The sequence below is a fragment of the Parus major genome, chromosome 5, assembly GCF_001522545.3.
Source record: "Parus major isolate Abel chromosome 5, Parus_major1.1, whole genome shotgun sequence".
In the NCBI taxonomy this organism is placed as follows: Eukaryota; Metazoa; Chordata; class Aves; order Passeriformes; family Paridae; genus Parus; species Parus major.
In genome coordinates this window covers 16,890,269-16,911,624 of record NC_031774.1, presented here as the reverse complement: position 1 = coordinate 16,911,624, position 21,356 = coordinate 16,890,269, and the positions used below count along the sequence as shown (strand labels likewise).

Here is a 21,356-nt window from a genome sequence, read left to right as displayed (position 1 = left end):
TCATAATGATACCAGCAAGCCATTTCTGAAGCAGACCTTGCCTGAGGCACATGCTTAACTTTACATAATGCAAATAATTTCACTGATTTCAGAAATTATTTATAAGTCAAAATCTTGGCCCCCTCATTCCAAAGACTTCAGTGGAGCTAAAAGCCACCCACAGGGCAAAAAACATTTTCTAACTCTGGACTAGAGCTGATAGAATCCCTGGGGCTGCAACAGAATTGATCTTTTGATATTGAAGAAGAGGTGAGACTTGTGGGTAAACCCTGGAAAACTTAAGAACTGTGGATGTAACTTATTATTCATGTGAAAGAGAGAAGGGAATGAGCAGAGGCTTGCATAAAAGTAATAACATTGCCAAAGGGATGGTCTAGGAAAATGGCCTTTAAAGCAGTATTTTGGATAAATAACTGTGGAACAAGATTGAATCTGTCAAGAGAGTTTTATCTCTGCAGATGACAGGATGTTATGGATGGCCTATTAGCGACACTATGTGGAAACCATCTGCCAGGCTAAGGTAGAGCTTAGATACAAGATTCAAGAATCAAGAGCAAGCTTCAAGATGAAGATGATATTCAAGTTATGGGCTGATGCAGTAGGAAGATGGTTATTGTTCAGAAGTCATAAGGAAAGAAGATAATGGGCAGGAGAGACTTCGGAAGAAAATTAAGATATCTGCTTTAGTAATGATGAGTTTGTGGTAATTGCTAAACATACACATAAAAGTATGAGAAAAGAAGCTGAGATTTCCATTTGAACAGACGGTGTGGTGTTTTGGAAGTCATCAGGCAAGCTGAAATTGTGTTTGCAAATGAGAAGAAATGTGGAAGGGAAAGAGAAGGAACAGAAGGGGTAGAGGCTAGTGAAACTGCAAAAGGAAACTGAGGTGTGAAGCACGAGGAGAGTCCAGCAGAGGACACACTGAGGTAGCACTCAGGGAACCAGGAGGAGGATGCAGAGAATGCTGTCTCTGAAGATGTGAAAACAAACAGCATTGACAGCAGGAGCATGACCGAAACTACTGAAGTGCCTGACTGCGAGGCTCTGGACTTACTGTTAAAAGTATTTCCCATTGACTGTAAGAGCAGAAACCAGATGTTTGTAGACTGGCTTTTTTGGAAAGAAATTCTAAATTATTATTGTGGTCATCTCAGTGTGGCTGATGTGTTTTGGCATAGGTTTTTCAAGATGGGAAGGACCAAAGCAGATTTGAAGTTTATTTCTATTATGAAGGGAAGGGTATAAGGAGAGAAGGTTGCAAGGGAGATCTGAAATCAAGAAGATCACTCTCATAAACAGGGTTGGAGACCTTTATTGTGCAATCATCAACAAATGATCCCTCAAAGAAGAAAATTAATGACCTGAACTGTGACTGAGACAGGCACATTGGACCACTCGCATAACTCTGTGGTCTACAATGTACATTTAACAAGAATTTGGCCCTTTAAGTTTGACTACTTTTTGTGATCTGTTTGAGTGTATCAATGTATGTCCAACTCTGGGTGCATTTGAAAGTTGCTTGTTCTGGCATTTGGAAGGCATGATGGACATGGGCATGAAATCCTGAGGGCTGAAGCAGAGTGAGAGCAGTGTCTGCAGTGTCTTCCTGATGTCATGCATCAAATATTGCATGCGACAGACTGAGCTGCTGCAAATGCCTCATGAAGCTCTTAACTATCCAGGAATTATTCCATGCTTTCCTGGTATCTGAGGGATGTGTTCATGCCTCATCTGAGAATGCTTGTCCTGTGCCCAGGAGACACAGGGCCCTGTGTTTTCCTCAGCCAGTTTTGCGCTTCCTTCTGCAGTATCACTGGTACAAATTAGCTCACTTTGCTACTATAGTCCTTTTTACATACTTAGGATAAATATCAGACTGTAAGTACTTATGTTTTGAATAGATTTAACTAAAATTTTCATCACCTCTTAATAAAGTCAGCTTGCTGTGTTCAGATGGGCCAACTGAGGCATTGCACTGATACAGACACGGACAGGGGCTTGTTGAATGATGGTATAATGTGAGTGGTTTCAGCTAATTAGCACCTATATTTCTGTTCCTTTTTACTTTGTCCAAGTGAATGCTGTAATGGTCTGTCCCTGAGGACAAGTAGATAGCAAGTGTTTCCTGTCCATAAACACCTCTGGAAATGCAGTGACTGTGTTCAGCTCTTGCTGAGCTGCTGTGAGCAGGAGTGGGACTTACTCTTGTGCTTTGAGTGCAGTGTACTCTGGGTAGCAGAAACCCTTATCTTGCACTTCCATATTGCTGCATGGAACAAAGACCAGTGTAAGAACAAACCCACCCCATGCCTCCATGGGTATTGTTTCTTGCTTGTCTCTTCATGAGCACAAATTTGCAGTGAGACAACCCAGGGCTGACAAAAAAGAGCTTTGTTGCTTTCTGATAGCTTAAAGAGAGACAAGGAGAGACCTCCTGACACACTTGCCATCACTCTCCAGACCTTTTCTAAATTTTATCTTCTCTGGCTGCAGAGTTTGTGAGGTGCAAATCACCTCTCCTGAAAATGCCCCATGGTTTCCATAGGATGAAATCACTCACTGCTGGTTAGAGTAAGACTTCTGATTTACAAAAGTGTTGCTGTATTCAGGTGGCTTCAGACAACTTTGAATTCTAAAAGCTGTGACAAACATCAGTATGGGCAAAGAGGCCAGCCTGAGCACTCACCTGCCCTGGGGTTTGCTGCCCTCCCTGTTGTGTCAGTGGGCCTGTAAGTGGGGCTGCACTGTCAAACTAGAGCATCAAAATGATAGAGCATCAGAAACATGGCAGAAAGTGAAAGTATCTTTTGATCTTTAAGTGACCCAGTTCATCATGTGGTCCCACAAAGCCTTTACATGTGTGTAGTTAAAGTGCTAAATTGCAGCACAAGGAAGTTCTTGAAGGAGCAGGGACTTAGGGTGCCCTTAGACACAGCAGAACAACTGACAGATCAATTTCCTACAGTGCTATTTAATTCCTCCAGGGGGTTTCTGCCAGCATCCAAAACCTTGTAAGCCACCTAATTCAGGAGTCAGTTTATTACAGATACTGAAGGATGAATTTAAAACATAATCCCTGCACCTCTCTTGTACTGTGGCTTGAAACCCAAACTGTTTCTGTAACATTATAAGATGTCAGTATCAGTAAATGAGATCCTTGAAAAAATCCCAACCACCCCACAGAATCCCCTGGGACCAAATTTCTGTATTATGTGGGTGAAGCTGCAGAAGTTGACACTGTCTGTATAAATTCATGGAGGGAATTTCTCTGGAGAAGGTATTTTTTCCTTTATGAAGGGAAATCGGTCCCCCAGAAACCATGCATTTGGTGGTGTTGTGACTCCTCTTTATTATGAATGCTGACAATCTCTTGGGACTGAAGTGTACTGTTTGTTCACCCTTTTAGTATCAAGATAGGCATCACATTGATGGTTTTCAGAATGAGGGGAAAGATGGGGAAGGCAAAGAAAACGTTTTCTTTGTAGATGTCCCTATGGAAAAAAGCCATTATGTTCCATTATTCTTCCCTCGTACTTTCCACGGGCATCTTGTTTACACAGTATTTCTCAAAATATTTCTAGGTCAAATCAATCTTTTCTGTACCAGCTTTGACCTCACTCTTATTTATTTATGTGACCAGCTGTTCTCAAGATAAGTGATACAAAAGAGGTAAGGAAAGGAAAGAACAAAAGGAGGGAGCAACAACTTTTCTGTCTTCTCTGCCTCTGTGAAATAAATATGAAGCAAATAACCTGAAATATTGTTTTGACTTCTCCCATTAACTAAGCTGCTACCAGAGATGACGTTAGCTGGCATGAATAGTCACTCATGACCACAACTAGCAATATTTATCTCCTTCCCACTGTAGGGACTGGAAAAGTCCATAGCTGTGCAGGGTCCTGAAGATGCTTTCTGTGGGGGACAGCCATTATATTCTTGCATCTGGACAGGCATGGATTATCCTGATGTTCTTCAAATGTTCCTTCTTTAATGTTCTTCACATGACATTGTCATCAAACACATCACGGTTCCACTTAAAGGAACGGGTTTGGAGTGCATGGTCTCTCATCCACATTGCAGAAGCGTGTTCTTCCTCAGTCTTGTATCCTTGGGGAATGTACCTTGAAAGAAAGATTCAGTTTCCTTCTGCAGAAGCTTTATGAAATTTGGTAGGGTTAATAATAATGATAATTCTTAAGATTAGAGCCAGCCCGCTTATGATGGCTATCTTAGCAGGTAAGGAGAGTGAGCATCACTAGACAACCACAAAATCCCAGGCACCATCATAAACTGTCAATTACTCTTTGTGGATGGTGAAATTCACCTCCAGAGAACCATGTGCTGCCAAAGATAATTTCTGGTATCCAAGATACCCTACCCTATTTACAAAGTTTAAGAAAAAGAAGTAGGATTATCCTGATTTTACAGATTAGATTGGAAGCAGAGTAAGTGTTACTTAAATGTGTCAGAGCCAGGGTTTGAATCATAATCATCTGAATCTCAGACTGGTGCTTTAATCTCCAGAGAGGACTGATGCTCTGGAGAGGAAAAGCTTGCAGCAGTCAAAGTTGCAGCTTTGGGGAAGTGACTGGCCAGAAAAATGAGTGTTAGCCAAATGTTTTTCATTTTTGTGTTTGTGTGAGAGAAGCTGTGCATGCTAATTTGGTAAAAATTCAACTTAATCATTTAATTAGAAGTTGTTGTTATCTCAAAACTTTGCAGCACACCCACATTGCTCCTGACAGCTTGGGCTGTGTGGCACAGACAAGCTAGGATAGTATAAATGTCAAAATATGCTTTACATTCTTGTGTATATATATCAGTGCATTATTGATTAAAATAAAACTATGCAGTGTGACAGATTACGTTTCTCTAATTGTTATCATTCTTTAAATGAATTTGTGGCTGTCAAGAGAAATTTGCACTTCTAGAAGCATGGGAAGCCTTGGAATCATCTATACTGAAAATAAGGCCAGGCCTTGCTCAGTGTAGCTTTTTCTCCAACATTGCTGGAGGTGGCTGAGCTGATTTGAATACATTTGGTTTTGAATGCTTTCCCTTGCCTTGCTAATTACATACAAGGCTGTATTTCATGCAGAACTCTGACCATTTTTCTCTGTTTATCAATGATTTTTACTGTTTGTGGGAATAAAGAAGTGGGAGGCTTGTATGCTGAGGGAGCTGATTCTTCACATGTTCCTGCTGGATGGCTCCTGCTGCTGTGATGTTTGTGGAGCAAGAAGCTGGTGCACCCCCATGAGTTAGAGAAGGTTTGTATCCTCTTTTTGGAGGTGGATGTGAAGCTAGCAGTAGGCTGAAACTGAGAATCTGTTAGCTAAATTTTGCTTAACCTGAAGAACCTCATGTCCCTTGCTTAGCAGAAGCTAAAGAGGCACTGGTTTCTCCTGGAGCATTATTGCTGGTGGACAAGAGGCTGACATGATCTAGCTATGTGCACTTGCAGCCCAGAAAGCCAGCAGTGTTCTGGACTGCATCAAAAGCAGTGTGGCTGGCAGATCCAGGGAGGGGATTCTGCCCCTCTGCTCTTCTCTGCTGAGAGCACATATGGAGCACTACATCCAGCTCTGGGGTCCATCACAGAAAGGACATGGACCTGTTGGAGCAAGTCCGCTTGGGGCCACCAAGATGATTAGAGGGATGGAACACTGCTCAAACAAAAAAAGGATGAGAGAATTTGGATTGTTCAGCCTGGAAAAGAGAAGGCTTTGGGATGACCTAACTGCAGCCTTCCAGGACCTGAAGGGAGCCCACAGGAAAGATGTAGAGGGACTTTTTAGAAGAACATGTAGTGACAGAACAAGGGGGAATGGATTCAAACTAAGAGAGAGTGGGTTTAGGTTACATAGAAGGAAGTTCTTCGCTGGGAGTGAGGGTCGTGAGACACTGGAACAGGTTACCCAGAGAAGCTATGGATGCCCCATCGCTGTCAGTGTTCAAGGCCAGCTTGGATGGAGCTCTGAGCAACCTGGTCTAGTGAAAGGTGTCCCTACTTGTGGCAGGAGGTTGGAACTAAGTGATCTTTAAAGTCTCTTCCAATCCAAACCATTCTATGAGTCCATGATTATTGCATTATGTGTGTATTAGACAGTCTGAAGTGGTGTATGCACATCCACTGTGGATATACTATTACAAGGTTGCTACAAGGAGCCACTGAAGAACATGAGAAAGGGAATGAAGTAGTTAAGAGAGGCAGATTGAAGCAAAGATGACTCATCTGATGCCTTAACCATAAATGTCACCAATAGTTTCTAGCTAGGCAGAAATCAACAACTGCTGTTCCTATTTCCTCTAAAAATATTTAATTTTGAGTTTTGTTTACTATGCAGGAGCAATCTTTCGTGTGCTGCATAGATCTAAAGCCATATATTGTCACTTAAGGAGACAGTATCCCCAGCAGGCATACTGGAGGTGCCAGCCTTGACACCTAAGTGTCTATTGTCATTAACAAGCTCAGACTCTGGAAACCTTAAAACTCTGTGCTCTGGTTGTCAGCTGGATCTCTGGGTTGACAGACATGGTTCAAATGGCCAGTTGTATGTGGGAAATTACAGACAGACAGCAACTGGAGTTTGAGCAGCACCTCAAGTTCCACCTAGACACCTTTTTTTTGTAGGAAATGTATCACATTAGCCAGGGATTGCTGTTTTGGCTCCCCCAAATTCCTTTACCTGGTTAAATACTCTGTTGCTTTGAGAGAAAATCTGGAATGATTACCAGGGATAGAATGCCCTTTCCTTGTCTTGCTTTCCTGGATGCAGATGGATGCCCTCTGCACACTCGCAGCAGCAGCAGCAGCCAGACAAACTGGTACATCACGGCGCTTTCCTTCTGCCTAAAATGGAGAGCCTACTTCTGATTAAAATTCAGCCAGAGGCTCTAATACTCCAGTATTAATAGCGGTCCTGGCCTTGACAAAAATAGCTGTTAAATGGGGAGTAAAAAGCTTTCTATGTTTGCCAGAGTTGTAATGAAAATGGTAGGGCTGTCATAAATACGATGTTCGTAGTTAAAATTATTATGGCTTAACAATTTTCCGATGCATTCCATTGGGTTATTTCCAGCACATTCAGACCTTAGAGTTGTAAAGGCTTAATAGAAAATCTTGACAGTGAGTCTTGATCAGTGCCAGAGGAAAAAGTAGGCAGTGTTTATGAAATACGCTCACATTCTTTACTCACCACCTTGACGTTGCTGCTGTGCTCATTTGTTGTCATCTTTATCTGTGTCAAACTCTCTCAATAAACACTTGAACCAGTTTATGGCTGTGGATTGCTAAATTCAGGTGCTGGTGTGATGCACACTATATGAGCCTAACAATGCTCATGGCCTGTAAATGCACAGGCTGACTCCTCCTCATCCTTGGTGTTCCACAGAAGTGGCTGGAGCTGGGCCAATCTGTAATTCCTGAAGCCTGAGCATAATGATCCATCATTGATGTAAGTTACTACTTTTAGGAAAAACTAGTGTTTAGAACGAATCAAGCATGCATGGGTTAATGCTGAACTGTGAAGCATGGCCAGAAGTTACATTTGACAGATCTTTGTAGATGCCAAGGAACTCAGGGAAAATTTAAATACCAGCCTGTGTGATAATGGTAGAACAATAGTAGCTGAGAAAATGTACAGAAATATTTTATTCCAAGCAGTAAAGTGACTAATGCTGTTCATTTATGATCCACACAGTAGGGAAGTGCATTTGCCTCTCTGTAGCTCCAGCTTCAGTCTGTAGCAGGAACTTGAAAACTGGATGGCTTCAGCTTTCATTAATTGTCAATTCTGTTTCTTATTTCTCCAGAGCAGAGGCTGAACACTCCTCAGTATTTTTTTCACTGATTCCTAGTGGGCTTTCTAAGTGGAAGGAGATGCATATTTGGAAGTTCTTCTGCTGACCTGGAGGAATATTACTTTCTTCACATTTTTGTGTATTCTGAAGTAAAGGGAAAAGAACTATTAATTTATCCTGAAGCCAAGAACTGCAGAAACCATAGTGTGGCATTATGATCTTTGTAACTGTGGAGAGCATGTTGCTGAGTTTGGAGGACACCCCAGAAATACTGGATTGCTAAGACTTGATTGAGGTTGCTTATTTATCTCATACTAAAGAGACCAACTAGGTCAAGAGGAGCATTCCCATTTTCAATTAGGCAGTGTAGCAGGAAATACCCTACTCTTTATCTCTGGGTATCTCAGTTGACAAAAGAATGCAGCAAAGCCGTATCAGGCAGCAATAGAGAGCTCCCTGAATTCTCACCTCTTGTTTTGCAGGGTTGTGTATGAGATGAAGCTATTCAGTTGCTTAGTTGAATATATCCTGAAGTGCCTTTCTGAATCCATTGCCTTCTGTGTAGATTACTTTTATGAAGAAATAATAATAATAGTAGTCCTAGTAAAATATTTTCTGCACCACTGTAAAAATCTTGTATTTTTTTGCAGAGAAGGTGTATGACTGCGCAAGCTGAAGAAACTGGATGTGTGTTTTATTGCCTGATAGTGGGAATTGAATTGGTGGCTTTTCCAAAGCTTATAAGCAAGCTTGGTATATAATGCCTTTGGGATCCCTGTGTTGGTAATAGTGTTTGCTACTAACACCTTGGTCTTTGTGTTTTGGTAGCACTGGTGGTCTAAAGATTTACAGGGAGGGCTGTTAGGTTTTAACAATCAACTGATACACCTACAGAGTCTCTCTGAGAACCAGTAAACTTGAGGGAAAAGAAAAAAAAAGAGCAGTGGAAAGTAATTATGACATGAGCACTTTTAGAAATTGTCTCCTAAGAGCACTTTGGAGCAGTTGGTAAACACTCAGGAGACAAGAGCATGAACGTACGTACATGGCAGAATAAATAGCATTTAATCTGTTCTTCTGGTAGTTACAGTGTTTGTCTGGGTGAGGCTGTCATGCCCTGTAACTGTGCAGGTTGTGGGCAGTGTCGACAGCCATCAGATATTTCTTTCAATACCTGTCTCTTCTACCAGCTGCTCTTTTCCAGGTACCAGGTAGCAGCTGCCTGTCTGATCACCTGAACTATCTTCTTGTGACTCTGTCTTGAATCCCATCTCCAGGGGTTAGACTTCAGCAGAGCCTGCTGGATGCTGGATATGCCTCTCAGATTTCTTTCTTGGGTAGTAAGGCTGCATTGTGTGTTGCTGAGGAACTGGCAGGAACCAACCTATCCTCTTAGAGAGATGCCCTTTCCAGATTTGATCTATGACATTAAAGATAACCTGCTGTGATTAATCAAGGCTCGGCTGTCTCTTTTGATCAGAGCTTCACTTATTGATCCCTGTGTCTACACTGTACATAAATCATTCAGCTTTCACAGAAAAGAACATTGTGCACCATTCTGGAGCCCTTTGGTCAGAATGGAGAGTGTTGGCTGTCCTGGTTTTTAGCAGCAAAGCTGAGAACCCACAAAAAAGGGGCAGCTGTGAGCCAACATAGCAACAGCTGTCTTCAGTCTCCTAGCCTGCTCTGAAAAATGCAGGGCTAACTGGATGCTGCTGTTCTTGCTGTGCATGCTGGATGTGGTTAGGACTCACAGGTGTCTGGCAGCCTTGGGTAAATATGAAATACTCTGCTGGATTTACCTGGGGAACAGTTGAAGCATGGAAATGCTGCGCTGAATCAATGGCTGATACTCATAAATTTGAAAAATGTGTTGCTTTCTTAGTCTTTCTCTCTGGAAAGACTGGAAGTGCTGAAAAGTATTTTGTATAGCTGTTACTACTTATGAAAGAAGTCTTTATCATAAGGAAGTCACCTGCTATAAGTCACATAAGTTAAATAACATTTTAATTGTCACTGTTCAGAATTGAATTACCTGAGGAAGAAGAGGGTTTTTTAAATTAATTTTCTGTTGAATGATGTGTGTGTGATTCCATTTAGAAAAGTTTGAAAGCTGAACATTTGTGTTACTGTCTTATTATGATTATATTTGGTCCTGTATTTCCTCCCAATTTGTGTTCTGAGGAGCTAGGGGCAGTTACATGAATGTGATAACACAGGAGATTATTCTATTGTTCAGTAGGTGCTATGACATTTCTTATTTGTATATATATTTTTACAGAGTTTGCTGACATTTTAGCTCCTGATGTGGGAAAGTGAAATAAAAAGAGGAGATCAGAAAAGAAATGATAAAGAAGGGGAAAAAAACAAGCTGTGATCTAAGGGAGAATTTGAGGATACTATCTACAAGAATTTTTGAAAGAAACCCTTGATTTGATGGATTTCACATTATCTGACAAAGAGCATATAAAAAAAAAAGAAGGCAAAATTAAAGCTACACGGGAAGTGAGCCGCAGTACTGAATTTAAAATGTTGGCAATTTCTGTTGTTAGTTTGACATTTGATTGTTGCATGGGATTTGGTGTTTTTGTTGCAAGTAGAATTAAGCTTTTCTGTTAACAGCATATACAACACCACCACACTCCCTTCAACTTCACTGATGGACGGTGTTTTGTACCCAAAATGAGTGCCTTTAATATTACAAGCACATTCAGTTTCAACAGCTGTACCTTTTTTTGGCAGAACATTCAGATGTAGATTAAATAGCTGCGTTGTAAGGTCTTGAGTTCACGCAGGAAGGCAGTTGTGAGGCAGAGCAACACTAGCACAGCATCCTTTTTCAGCAGTAGCTCAGAGCAAATGCTTAGGAAATAGTAGAAGAAATAAGACATACAGGGGTAATTGAGTGTTCTGACTGCTTAGAAGCCAACAAGCAAAATGACTATGTTAGTGCAATCCTGAAGCAGAGGCTCAGAGATACTGCTTTCAGTTCTCATCTTTGGAACAGGATTAAGTACAAATATCACACTTTGAGCTTTTCCACGAGAGCAGTCAGGATTTGCATTAGTGCAGGTGGATCAGTTTGAGGCATCTGCCTTCCAAGTGGGTCTGACTCTGTAAACATCTCTGTGGGGTGGGTAAGAGTTCTGTTCTAGCCATGATGCTGCAATGACATGAATACAAATTAAGCCCGAAGTTAGCAACTGTCCTGCACTGTGATTGCAAACCTGACTCGCAGTAGCTGCATGGGTGTTTGTCCTTCTCATGCCTGTGCATTTTGGATGAATAGCAATAATGGCTATTTAGGATTACTAGTTCTCAAGGCAGCTGAAGAAGAGGAAGGAAATGGATGTTCGTGGGTATCTTTTCAAGTTTGGTTTCTGTCTGCATGCAAGTGCAAAAGGTTTGTCAGGCATTTAGCTTGGGATCTAAACTAGAAATACATCTCCTCTTTAGCAATCTCCTCCTTTCCCCTCCTTCTGCAGTCGCACCAGAGCAGTGCTGCAAAATGGCAGCAGCTATTTCAGCTGCCAGGTTATTCCTCTCACTTTCTATTTAAGCAGGATCCACAGCCTGGCTGTACTTGTTGAAGAGTAACAGAAAGTCCTGAAGATGACTCTTAGTTTCTGCATTGTAACTGCTATTTATAATAATTTGATGTTCTCCCTGAAAATTGAAACTATAAAGTTGATGAATTGGTTTCAGATTCTTTTTTCTGTTGGTCTTCAGTTGCATGGGCTGTTTAACACCAATGATGGATAGTTTCATTACAGTTTTTGTCCTATAAGCATATAGGATCTTTATGAAAAAGTGATTTAGGATTTCTTCATGATGCCTGAAAATGTCATAAAAGATGCCTTGCATGGTGTTAATCCTCAAAAGTGAGATGAGTATTATGTTTTTTCTTTCTTTTGGAAGAACAAAAACTTTAAAACCTGTTGGAATTTGACACCCTAAATTGCTACTTTTTAAATGTATTTCCTCTCCATCCTCCTTTCTCATATATCAAGGCCTCTCTGCTAATTGTCATGAAGACTGCTACAATACTTTTTGTGATTTCTTTTTTGATACTGAAAAATTGTTTTTGTGCTTCATGCAGGGCTTTTTCCTTTTTCTATTTGACCATTGAATCCAAGCCAGGCATAATATTGAGTACAGAAGGGAAAAGCTTCTCTTTCAAAGTGGCAAATATTTAAATAACTATTTTAAAGTCTTCATTTAGAAACAAACCAGCAAATGTTGAGGCCCTCACAGATGGCTTCATATTGCTACTCCCTGTTTTAGACACTGCTGTGACCATCCCTCAACATTGCTATATGAACCAGTGAGTTCAGCTGGGAGAATGGTGAATAATTTCCTGTCTGGTGTTAGCAGTCTCCAAAGCAGCCAGGTTAAAAATTCATGGAGGTTATCTTGACTTTTCACCCTCTGGTTTTCAAAAAGCTTGAAGTTTGCTGAATAAGGTATTAAAAGCAGAAGGTATTGTCAGACAGCCTTGGGTTTGTATTAGTGTATGGTTTTTCCTTCCTTTTGAATTCTATTTGGTAGTATGAAAGGAGAACTTTAAATATTTTGCTGAAAAGGAATGGGTTTTATACCAGTCTTTTTCACTTTCTCTTTTTTGTGAGAGCTAATAATTTGAGGCACTGTCCTTGAACTGGTAATAATTTAACAGGTAGGAAATATGTACTTCCTAATTCCTAGGTGAAAAGTGATAAAAACTGTGAAGTTACTTACACAGGGGTTTTGTTAGCTAGACTTATTCTGTCCTAGCTTTTTGTACCTGATAGAGTTTCTGGTGCTCACTGCAAATGAAAGGGACTTCTGGAGAGTCAGCTCATTGCGGAAATAGCAGCAGGCTGTTCACTGAGAATAATCTCTCACAGAGACATTTATTCACAGCAACAGCGTTTCTTCTGCTTTATTTCCCCCAGTGCTATGTTAAAGTGGCTCAGCCTTCTGGATGTTACAAAGTTGTATTGCTCCTTTGACCTACTCTGAGCTTTAGGTCGCTGATGTCAGATCTGGCCCACTTTAAGATGTTTCATGTTCTTTTACACACTCTAATTGTAGCTTTCTTGTTCCCCCGGTGGTGTCCTTCATTGCTGTTTTCCTTGCACTCTCCACCTACACTTTCTCAATAGTCACTCTGTGAGTATGAAACAGCAAAGGGTGGATTCCCAGTACAAGGCCTTGCTTAGAAAGGACAGACCCTTCAGAGTTGCAGAATCAGTCTGTGTGATGCTAGAGGCAGTCAGTTGTGAGTGATGTGAAATAATCCTGTAATTATTCCATTACTTTTTCATAAATGGAATATCTCCAGAATGCCAACTGCTCCAGCTTTGGGTGTATCTGGCCACCAAATTTGTCTTTAAGTTGCACGTAGCATTAAGGTCCAAGTGTATGTGTGTACTGCAGCTTCCATTGCAGCTGCCTTTTGAAGGGACCTTACAGAGGGGTTGCTGCCCCAAAACTCATTAGGAAGCTTGGTTGATTGCGGCATTAGCCACTGGTTGGTCACCATAACTGTCTTCCTACGAACTTGGCAGTCTCACCTTTCACATGTCTATTTTTTATATTGTCCTTGAAACACCAGATGACAGGGACCATTTTCTGTGATGTGATACTTTTGATTCTTATCTCAAACTTCATGTGCTTCCACAGGTTTAATGCTAATAATTGACTGTTGTCAGTAGGTCTGTCAGTTTTGCCTTGTTCCTCTTGTGTTTCAGCCACATATTTCTGAGAAATGTCTGCCATTATTTTTCATCATCTAAAGCAAAATATGAGCAAGTTGAGTGAGTCCGCTGGTTGTCAGGTATTTGGACCTCTCACGTATGTCCAGCTATGCACTTGTGGACTGTTCTCTGCTAAAGTGATTATATAATGTGTTGATAATAGTTGATTATGTAAAAAAACAATTAGTTGTTTTTTATTGTTATTTATACCTCTACTATTTTTTATTTCTGAAGTACACTTGTAGAATCTTGTAGGCCCAGACAGCAGAGTTGGGAAGTTTCAGGTGGTCGGTATACTCTGTATAATCTTAAAAAGTTAGTTCAGGTGTCTCCTTCAATTTATTGCTAATTTTTTATGTAAGACATTTTCATATTTCTGAATGTTCTATATAAAAAAGCCATTTTCATCTGTTTTGTGAATTTTTTGGGATTGCCTGACTTTGCAATTTTTCTTAAAGCACATTGTGATTTTGTTCGACACGTAATGATTTTTATACACGTCTGCAGCCTGTCAGCTGAAGATGTGAGCACATATTTGTTAAATGCAGGCTGGGGTTGGGGGTGTACAAGACAAACCATATAGGCAGTCATTGCTCTGAGCTAATCTTATCTCCTGGAGCAAAGCATTTCTGAGGAATTTCTAATTTTGACAACTGGGATCAAATGTCTGACTTCTGAGGGCTGACAATAATGCCAGGGGCTGAGCTGCTTTGTCCTGTTGGTAGCAACTGCACAGTTAAAAACCCCATTAAATGCCAGGGAACCATGCATCTTAGCTGGTTAGGTTCAGGGTGGGTGTGTGTGCAGGGTAAGGCATCAGCTTCAGCAGTCTTTATGGGGCAGAAATGCTGTGGCTGCTCAGGGGTAAAAATAGTTCTGGGTTTTCAATGGCTGCATTCCATGGCTGGAGCCTGAAATCATGAATCAGGGCTCAGCTCTCGGTCTGTGCGAGACCAACTGCGAGAGCGGTGCAGACACCCGGAGGGGAGCAGCTGGCTGAGATGGGTCCGAGCCCAGCTCCGCTGATACTCTGGGAAGGACCTGTGTTGCTTGTACACTCCCAGCAAGGTATTGTACATTCATATTTTGATTTCCAGCAGGAGTGTAGTTACTTGAGTGTGAATAATTAAAGATCTACTGAGCCATGCAAAATTTGCCACTCAACCAGAGGCAGCTTTTAAAAAGTGTCTGTTCTGTGTGAGTTCAGCTTCACAGAGACTTGTAGCTTCACACTTTACAAGCTTCCAGAGACCTGGGATGGCATACTGTGATTAGAAGGGCGTGCTGCTCATTCCCACCTGAACACTGTTTGTGTGTTTGTCCTTGATTTTTTATGGCATTTTGTTTTCCAGAAATTTTCCAGCTTGGAAATTCCTGGGAATTTAGATATGTAAATAGTAGTCCTTTGAAACCCTTCTGCAAGAGTGCTTTTTAAAACTGTATGTAAAACATGGCTGCTTAACTCATAGATCTCTTTAAAGCTTCATGAGATCTATGCAGGTTTAAACTGCATTTTGAAAGAGTTCAAATGATTATTCTCAGCAGTTTAAAACATGGCATAATTTAATGAGAGGGCATTTTGTACTTACAGTCAGGACTTTGTGTTGAAAGTGTTATTTTAAAACTACCAAACTTTTTGTGACCAACTTTAGCTTTGAAAAGGGTAAACAAAACCCTGTTTTGTTTTTTGGGTTTTTTTTGGGTTTTTTTGGTTTTTTTGGTTTTTTGTTTTTTGGGGTTTTTTTTGTCCCTGAGACATTTAAAATATGTTTTGCTCCAGGCTATTGCTAGTAGGACCTTGAGAAATAGATGTTCCTGCAGATTTTGGCATGCCCTGTGAGTTGAATAACTGTGTGATCCTTCTCCCAGAGCGAGTTGCTACATTTCATGCTGCTGGAAGTAGCCACGCCAGCCGTGTGTGCAGATTGTCCATTCCATTAGTGCCCGGGGCAAAACGATGCAAATCCACACAAGGGAACCTCGCTGTCGGCCACAGCGCTCAAGTGCATCCATCTGTGCCCATTTTTGGGGCCCTGGGGTGCAGCCACACACTTGTGTGCCACTCGGTGTGTCTGCTCTTGCTAGCCCTGCGTGCCTGGAGCAGTGGCAGGCACCTGCCTTCTGCTCTGCTGGCGCTTTCCTTGTGACACGGGCACCTGCAGCTGTGCTGTGCCCACGTACTGCTGGATGGGCTTCTGTTAGCTCAGCATGGAGCTGGGGGCTGCTGGTCGTGCTTTAGCAATCCAGCTGCCAAAGCGAGTGGCGACTCATCTTTTTCATCTCTAGTGTGGCGGCACAGCTTGTTTCCCTGAACATTGCTGATATTCAGAGTAGAGGATACTGTTTTCTCATGCACTCCCACATTGTGAAGCTGATCTGTAACATAACCAAAGTGAATTTAGCAAATCTCACTTGGAATAACAACTTTGGAAAGTGAGAAGCATATTGCTCTAAGATCGGGAGTAAAACTGAATAAGTCAAAGTAGCTCCATGCTGTAAGCTAAGTTAGTGAGGTGTTAGGTTCAGTTATAGGATGATTAGCAAACATAAGGAGTTTAAAAATCTATCTTGTTTTATTTTCCTTGACACATTTTAGCGTGGAAAGCACTGGGCTTGGGTGCAGGACTTAGGTTCTGTTGCAGACTTGCTGATGGAATTCAGTCGCCTAATCTTCTTGTTTTTCAGTTCCCAGTCTGTATAATGAGGATGAATTTATAACAGAGATATCATAGGAATGAAATCTATTTATCACAAATGTAAATGCTAATGCCATCTTTGCCCCATCAGAGCTGCCCAAATGCATGGCCAGTGTGCCACTCTTGGGAGGCCCATTCCACTTCTGAATCAGTTTTTTGTTCTCATCAGTAAAGCCCTTTTGAAGAGGGTGAATATGGATGGTTAAAAGTATGTTCCAAGAGTTGTACAAAGTCTGAGGACAAGAACAATTGCTTTAGTCCTGGCTGCCTGTGTTCTGTGTGCTGGCCTCACTGTATGCTCCCCTCTGGGAGGTTCAGTAAGAGTTAGAAATATGTTGCAGGGCCGAGGTTAGCCATCAGCAATGCACAAAAATAGTTGAATGGGCATTTTAAAGAAGTGACACAGCAAAACTGTTGGTATAATTGTACCAATGGCAGAGCTTCCTAAAATAACAAGAACATGAGAAAGTATTTTCTAACTGCAGCACTTTATTTAATGCTATTTTTGCCTCATAAAGCAATGAGAGGTATTTCAAGTATTCAGTCAGTGGCCCAGATATTATGTGTTCTTTGTGTTAGGAATTACAACACTTCCAACTATTTGCCAGAGTTGTTAGATAAGGTGAGTAGCTGAAGATTTGGCTGTTTGCCCAAGCTGTCTGGGTTTAATTATTCTGTGAAACCTCATTAGAGATGAGCTGCACCTATGATATTAAGAAGGAACTATTTTGAGGGTAGTTCAGACCTTGATTCATAGCTCAATTTAAAAAATATTATTTTAGAATTTGAAAGATTTTTCATCCTTATGTACTTTGTTACAGCTACTGTTCAGTCCTGATCTGATTTTTAGAGGGGGCAGGAAAGAGTGAAGATACATTTGGTAGCCAAAATGATGTTGACAAACTGGAGATACAGCCTGAAATAAGTGGATAAATGCAATATATTTCACTTCAAAACTAATCGACTGCACAAATACAAATAGGTCTATGAAGAGAAGATCTGGTCCACAAGGTGAAATTAAGTCCCAAATGCTGTGCTGCTTCAAAATCCAAAGCCATCTTGCAATACAAAACCAAAACATACCACTTGTGAAGCCTGTGAAATGATCTATCTCCTTTACACTAAGTATAGTCTCAGCTGGGGTACAGTTCACATTTTGGGAGCTACAGTTGAAAGATGGGGATCAACTGGGCAATTTGATCTGAGTGCAGTGGGAATGATCGAAGTCAAAATTAAATCTCAGGCGAAGATTTCATGAATTGGAGTTCTTTGGTGATGGGTAAGAATATTTAACAACATTTTGCAAATGTGTGAATGGCTGTTGGAAAGAGGTAGGGAATAGCTCTTCTCAGTAGATGTAGGGGAAGAAGTAATGGGCTTCAGTCTCAGAAGATTCAGTTTTGTTAAATGATGAAGTGTTTGTCTGGGGTGATGTAGGTACGACCTGTTCTGCTGTCATCCGTGAGGTCTTTTCAAGTCTCTCCCAGTTCTATGATTCTATAATCCTTTGAGCTGGAAACAAATGTCCTTCCTTAATCCTCTGCAGCAGACTCTGAGCTCAGTGTCTCCCAGAGAACCTGTTCCTGCAACTGTGCCTGGTACTATTACAGACAGTAGTAGCTGAGCAGAGGGAAGGGTTGGATGCACGTGTGAACTTTTGGTAGTCACAGACAACATGGAGATGTGAGGAATACTTGGTTGCCTCAGTTTCTCACAGTACAAAAGCTGTAGGACAGCCACTCGAACTGCCAGGTGGTAAATGGTGAGGACTTTTTCACACAGTGGTTAACCTGAGGAACTTACTGCTGTTGGATATGTTGGGTTCTAAAAGCAATTAGACAATATTATGCCAGCAGATCTGTCAAAAGCATTTAAACATAAATATACCAGTTCTAGCTTGAGAATTTCTCAAGACACATGTTGCTGGAGGCTGGATGCCATGGAAGCTATTTTTAAGTTTGTGCTCTGTTCTTATACTCTTAGCACATGCAAGTGGTGTCCATCAGAGTTTGAAGGGAGAACTGGGTCCAAAATTTATTGAAGGACGGTTTTCTCATTCTCCAGTCTGTAGTGCACAGCCTGTGGCAGCCTCCACATGCCTGAAAATCAGCACATTTAAAATAGCCTCTTGCCTGTCAGGATCTGAGAAGAGCCCTGACCTGGATGACTTCTGTTTCTATCTGAGAATTATTCTGTCAGCACTCCCACTTCAGTCTGAGAAGTGCAGTGGAGCAGCTGAGATGGAATGGGAAGAGGCAGCAAAAATTAATTCCCACTCACTGGGCATTCTTATGTCTTCATTGGGAATTTCAGGGCATTTGATTCCTAGATTATTTCCAGCCAGAACTGTGCTGTGAAGTATCAAGTCTTTGCTTGTATGGATAACTTAGGAAGCCCCATCATGAGCGACATTTCTGAGTACAAAACTTGCCATGGCTTCCAGGAGGAACTGCAAATAGCCATGAGGCATGTGAGCAAGGTCAGATAAAAACGACATAAATGCTGTGTGTCAATTTTTTTCACTCACAAAATTGCCCTGTTTTTAGCAGGATGATACTATGAATGATCCCTAATAATTTCATAGAATCATTAGTGTTAGAAGGGACCTCTGGAGATCATCCAGTCCAACCCCCTGCCAAGGCAGTGTTCATCAGAGCAGGTGACATAGGAACTTCCCAGGTGGGTTTTGAATATCTCCTTAGAGGGAGAGTACACAATTGCCCTGGATGGCCTGTTCCAGTGCTCTGCCACCCTGAGTGTAAAATTGTTCTTCCTCATGTTGAGGTGAAACTTCTCATGTTTTACTTCATGGCCATTGCTCCTTATCCTGTCGCTGGGCAGCATCAAAGGCTCTGGCACCATCCTCTTGGTACCTGCTTTTGTAATATTGATATGCATTAATGAGGCCATCTCTCAATAGGCCCAGCTCCCTCAGTGTTTCCTCATAGGAGAGATGTTTCAGATGCCCAGTTCCTGTAGCTGTTGTGCTACCATTCTGTTAGGATTATGTGTTGTGAGGACATGGCACTGTGGAATTGATATGCCAGTAGCTGGCATGCAAGCACCAGACTCTTGGTGCTTTTCTGACTTTCCTCTGTCAATGCTAAAGCCACTGTTGACAGGAGTAAGCAATGAATTATACCTGTGGGGCAAACAATTCAAAGTGTTGACTGAAGAATATTGAGTAATATGGCAGAGGCTGTCTGATAAAAGAATGCAAGGGTAGAAAAGGCCATAACGAGAGCTAAGCCCCTCTGGTGATGTTCAGCTTGTTACAGAATAGGGTCTGATGGGTCAACCTGCTGGAGCACAGTGCTAGAGGGAGAATTCCTGACGGACAGTGTGCAGATTGATAACAAAAATGGAAATCAGGCAGGATAATGTCCACATAAATAGTCCTTAGACCAACAAAATCTATCTTCTAGACTGCCTTCTAGTTCTAGAGCACAATGCCTTGGTGAGTGAGCAAAAAAGACAGGCACTGATATATGGAAAGGTGTTGTGCTACCTTGCTCTTTTATTAGGGGGCTAAAAATACCTTTACAAGAAAGAATGCTTTACTGGAACAAGGCTGTAGGAGGCAAGAATCCTTGGTAGGTTGGCTGTGTTGTAGGGCAGTTGTACTTGTCCTGGAGTAATGGTTGTAAATCGTTGTTTCAAGTAGAAAAATGGTATACTTGCCAAATCCTGAAAACATTATTAATGCTGAAGTATCGTCATGATCCTCTGCTCTGTTTCGCTAATGCCAAAGACAAAGCAAAAACATCTGAAGCACCTCTTGCAGATACCTATAATCTACAGACCCTAAAAAAAGATTCCTCAAATTAAGACTGAAAAAAGAAAGAAGAACTTTCAACACTTCTTCAGCAGATCTCACTGCAGCTGGGTGCCAAATAATTTTCTAAGTATTTTGAAATAAAAACCTGTAACAGTTTTAAAAGGGTTGTACTTTGTAGGTGTGACAAAAATTGCCAAAGCATTGACTCAACAATCTGGGTATTGTCTAATACTGCACAGAGTAAAAGACAGTGATGTAGTGTTTCTTTCATACTGCAGAAATAAATTTCAAATCCAATTTAATATAAGCATGAATGTTCTTATGAGCCACACAGAAGTCCAGTCCTGGTGTACATCCTGCAGAAGATTTGGAGAGAAGGCCCTTGGATGTGATCAGGTAGTTTAACTATAGCCAGAACTGATGAAGCCAGAAGAGAAATTTTTATCCTTTGCAGAACTTAGAGCAGACTGTGAACTAATTTAAATTAATGCTTTTGGAATTAGTAGCTCTAATGGATCTCATCAGACTAATTGACTCAACACACCTGAACAGCACAACCTCCTGTACCTGACCTGGCTCTCCTTGCCTTATTTCTGCCCTTAGCAATATATGTCCATTTTGGACCTTCTATACCAGAATGTTGCTGCCTGGAACAGAAAATGGCAAATGATGAAAAATCACTAATTTGTTTTGATAGCAGCTCTGCACTTGTTTTGTGTATTCTGAGCAGCTGAAAAAGTCAGACAAAGAACAGAATAACTGACCTTTTATGGTGTTCTCATGTGCCCACCTTAAAAAAAAATCACCCTGATGGTTAACAGTAATTATAATAATAGTAATAATAATAACATTTTTGTGCAGCCATTTAGGTCCCTTGATAGTTCTTGTGGAAGTGACCAATATGCTCTCAGGGGTTACAGTATAAATTTGGTGTTGGATCCACCTTATAGTGAATATTCTAGGGTCTATTCTACTGTAGTTAAGTCTAAAATTGAATGGGAGAATTTTCTGCTGGATCTCATACTTGGTGCACACTAATTCCTTCTGAATTTTCATCTCCTTTGCTGAAATGGAATTTCCCTGTAGAAGAATTTGTCTTCCTGATATTGAACTAATAACATGAACCTGTATGTGTTTCCATTAGAAAAGGCTGGTAGCAACAGAGCAGAACTCAGCTGTAAGGATACTCAATTTCTTACTATGAACTACATGTCAGGTTGGTTGTTTTTGCGTTTTTTCCTAGGGTGTTTTTTTTTGTTGTTGTTGTTGGTTTTTTTTTGTGTGTGTGTGTGTGGTTTTTTGTTTGTTTGATTGGTTTGGGTTTTTTTGGGGGGGGGT

At 41.1% G+C, this 21,356-nt stretch overlaps 1 protein-coding gene across 5 annotated transcripts in view; it reads left to right on the top strand.

Moving 5' to 3' along the window:
• Nucleotides 1-21,356, top strand: part of TSPAN4 (tetraspanin 4) — a 423,214-nt gene that overhangs the window by 174,471 nt on the left and 227,387 nt on the right. Inside the window, exon 1 of one of the 5 annotated variants that reach the window (XM_019007060.2) lies at nt 14,461-14,612. The exons of 3 other annotated variants lie outside the window; for them this stretch is intronic. In XM_019007060.2, the coding sequence (XP_018862605.1) occupies nt 14,546-14,612 (67 nt within the window). In that variant the 5' untranslated portion in view covers nt 14,461-14,545. Of the gene's footprint in view, nt 1-14,460; nt 14,613-21,356 lie in introns of those variants that run through there. One more of the 5 variants, XM_019007059.2, reaches the window with a different exon arrangement.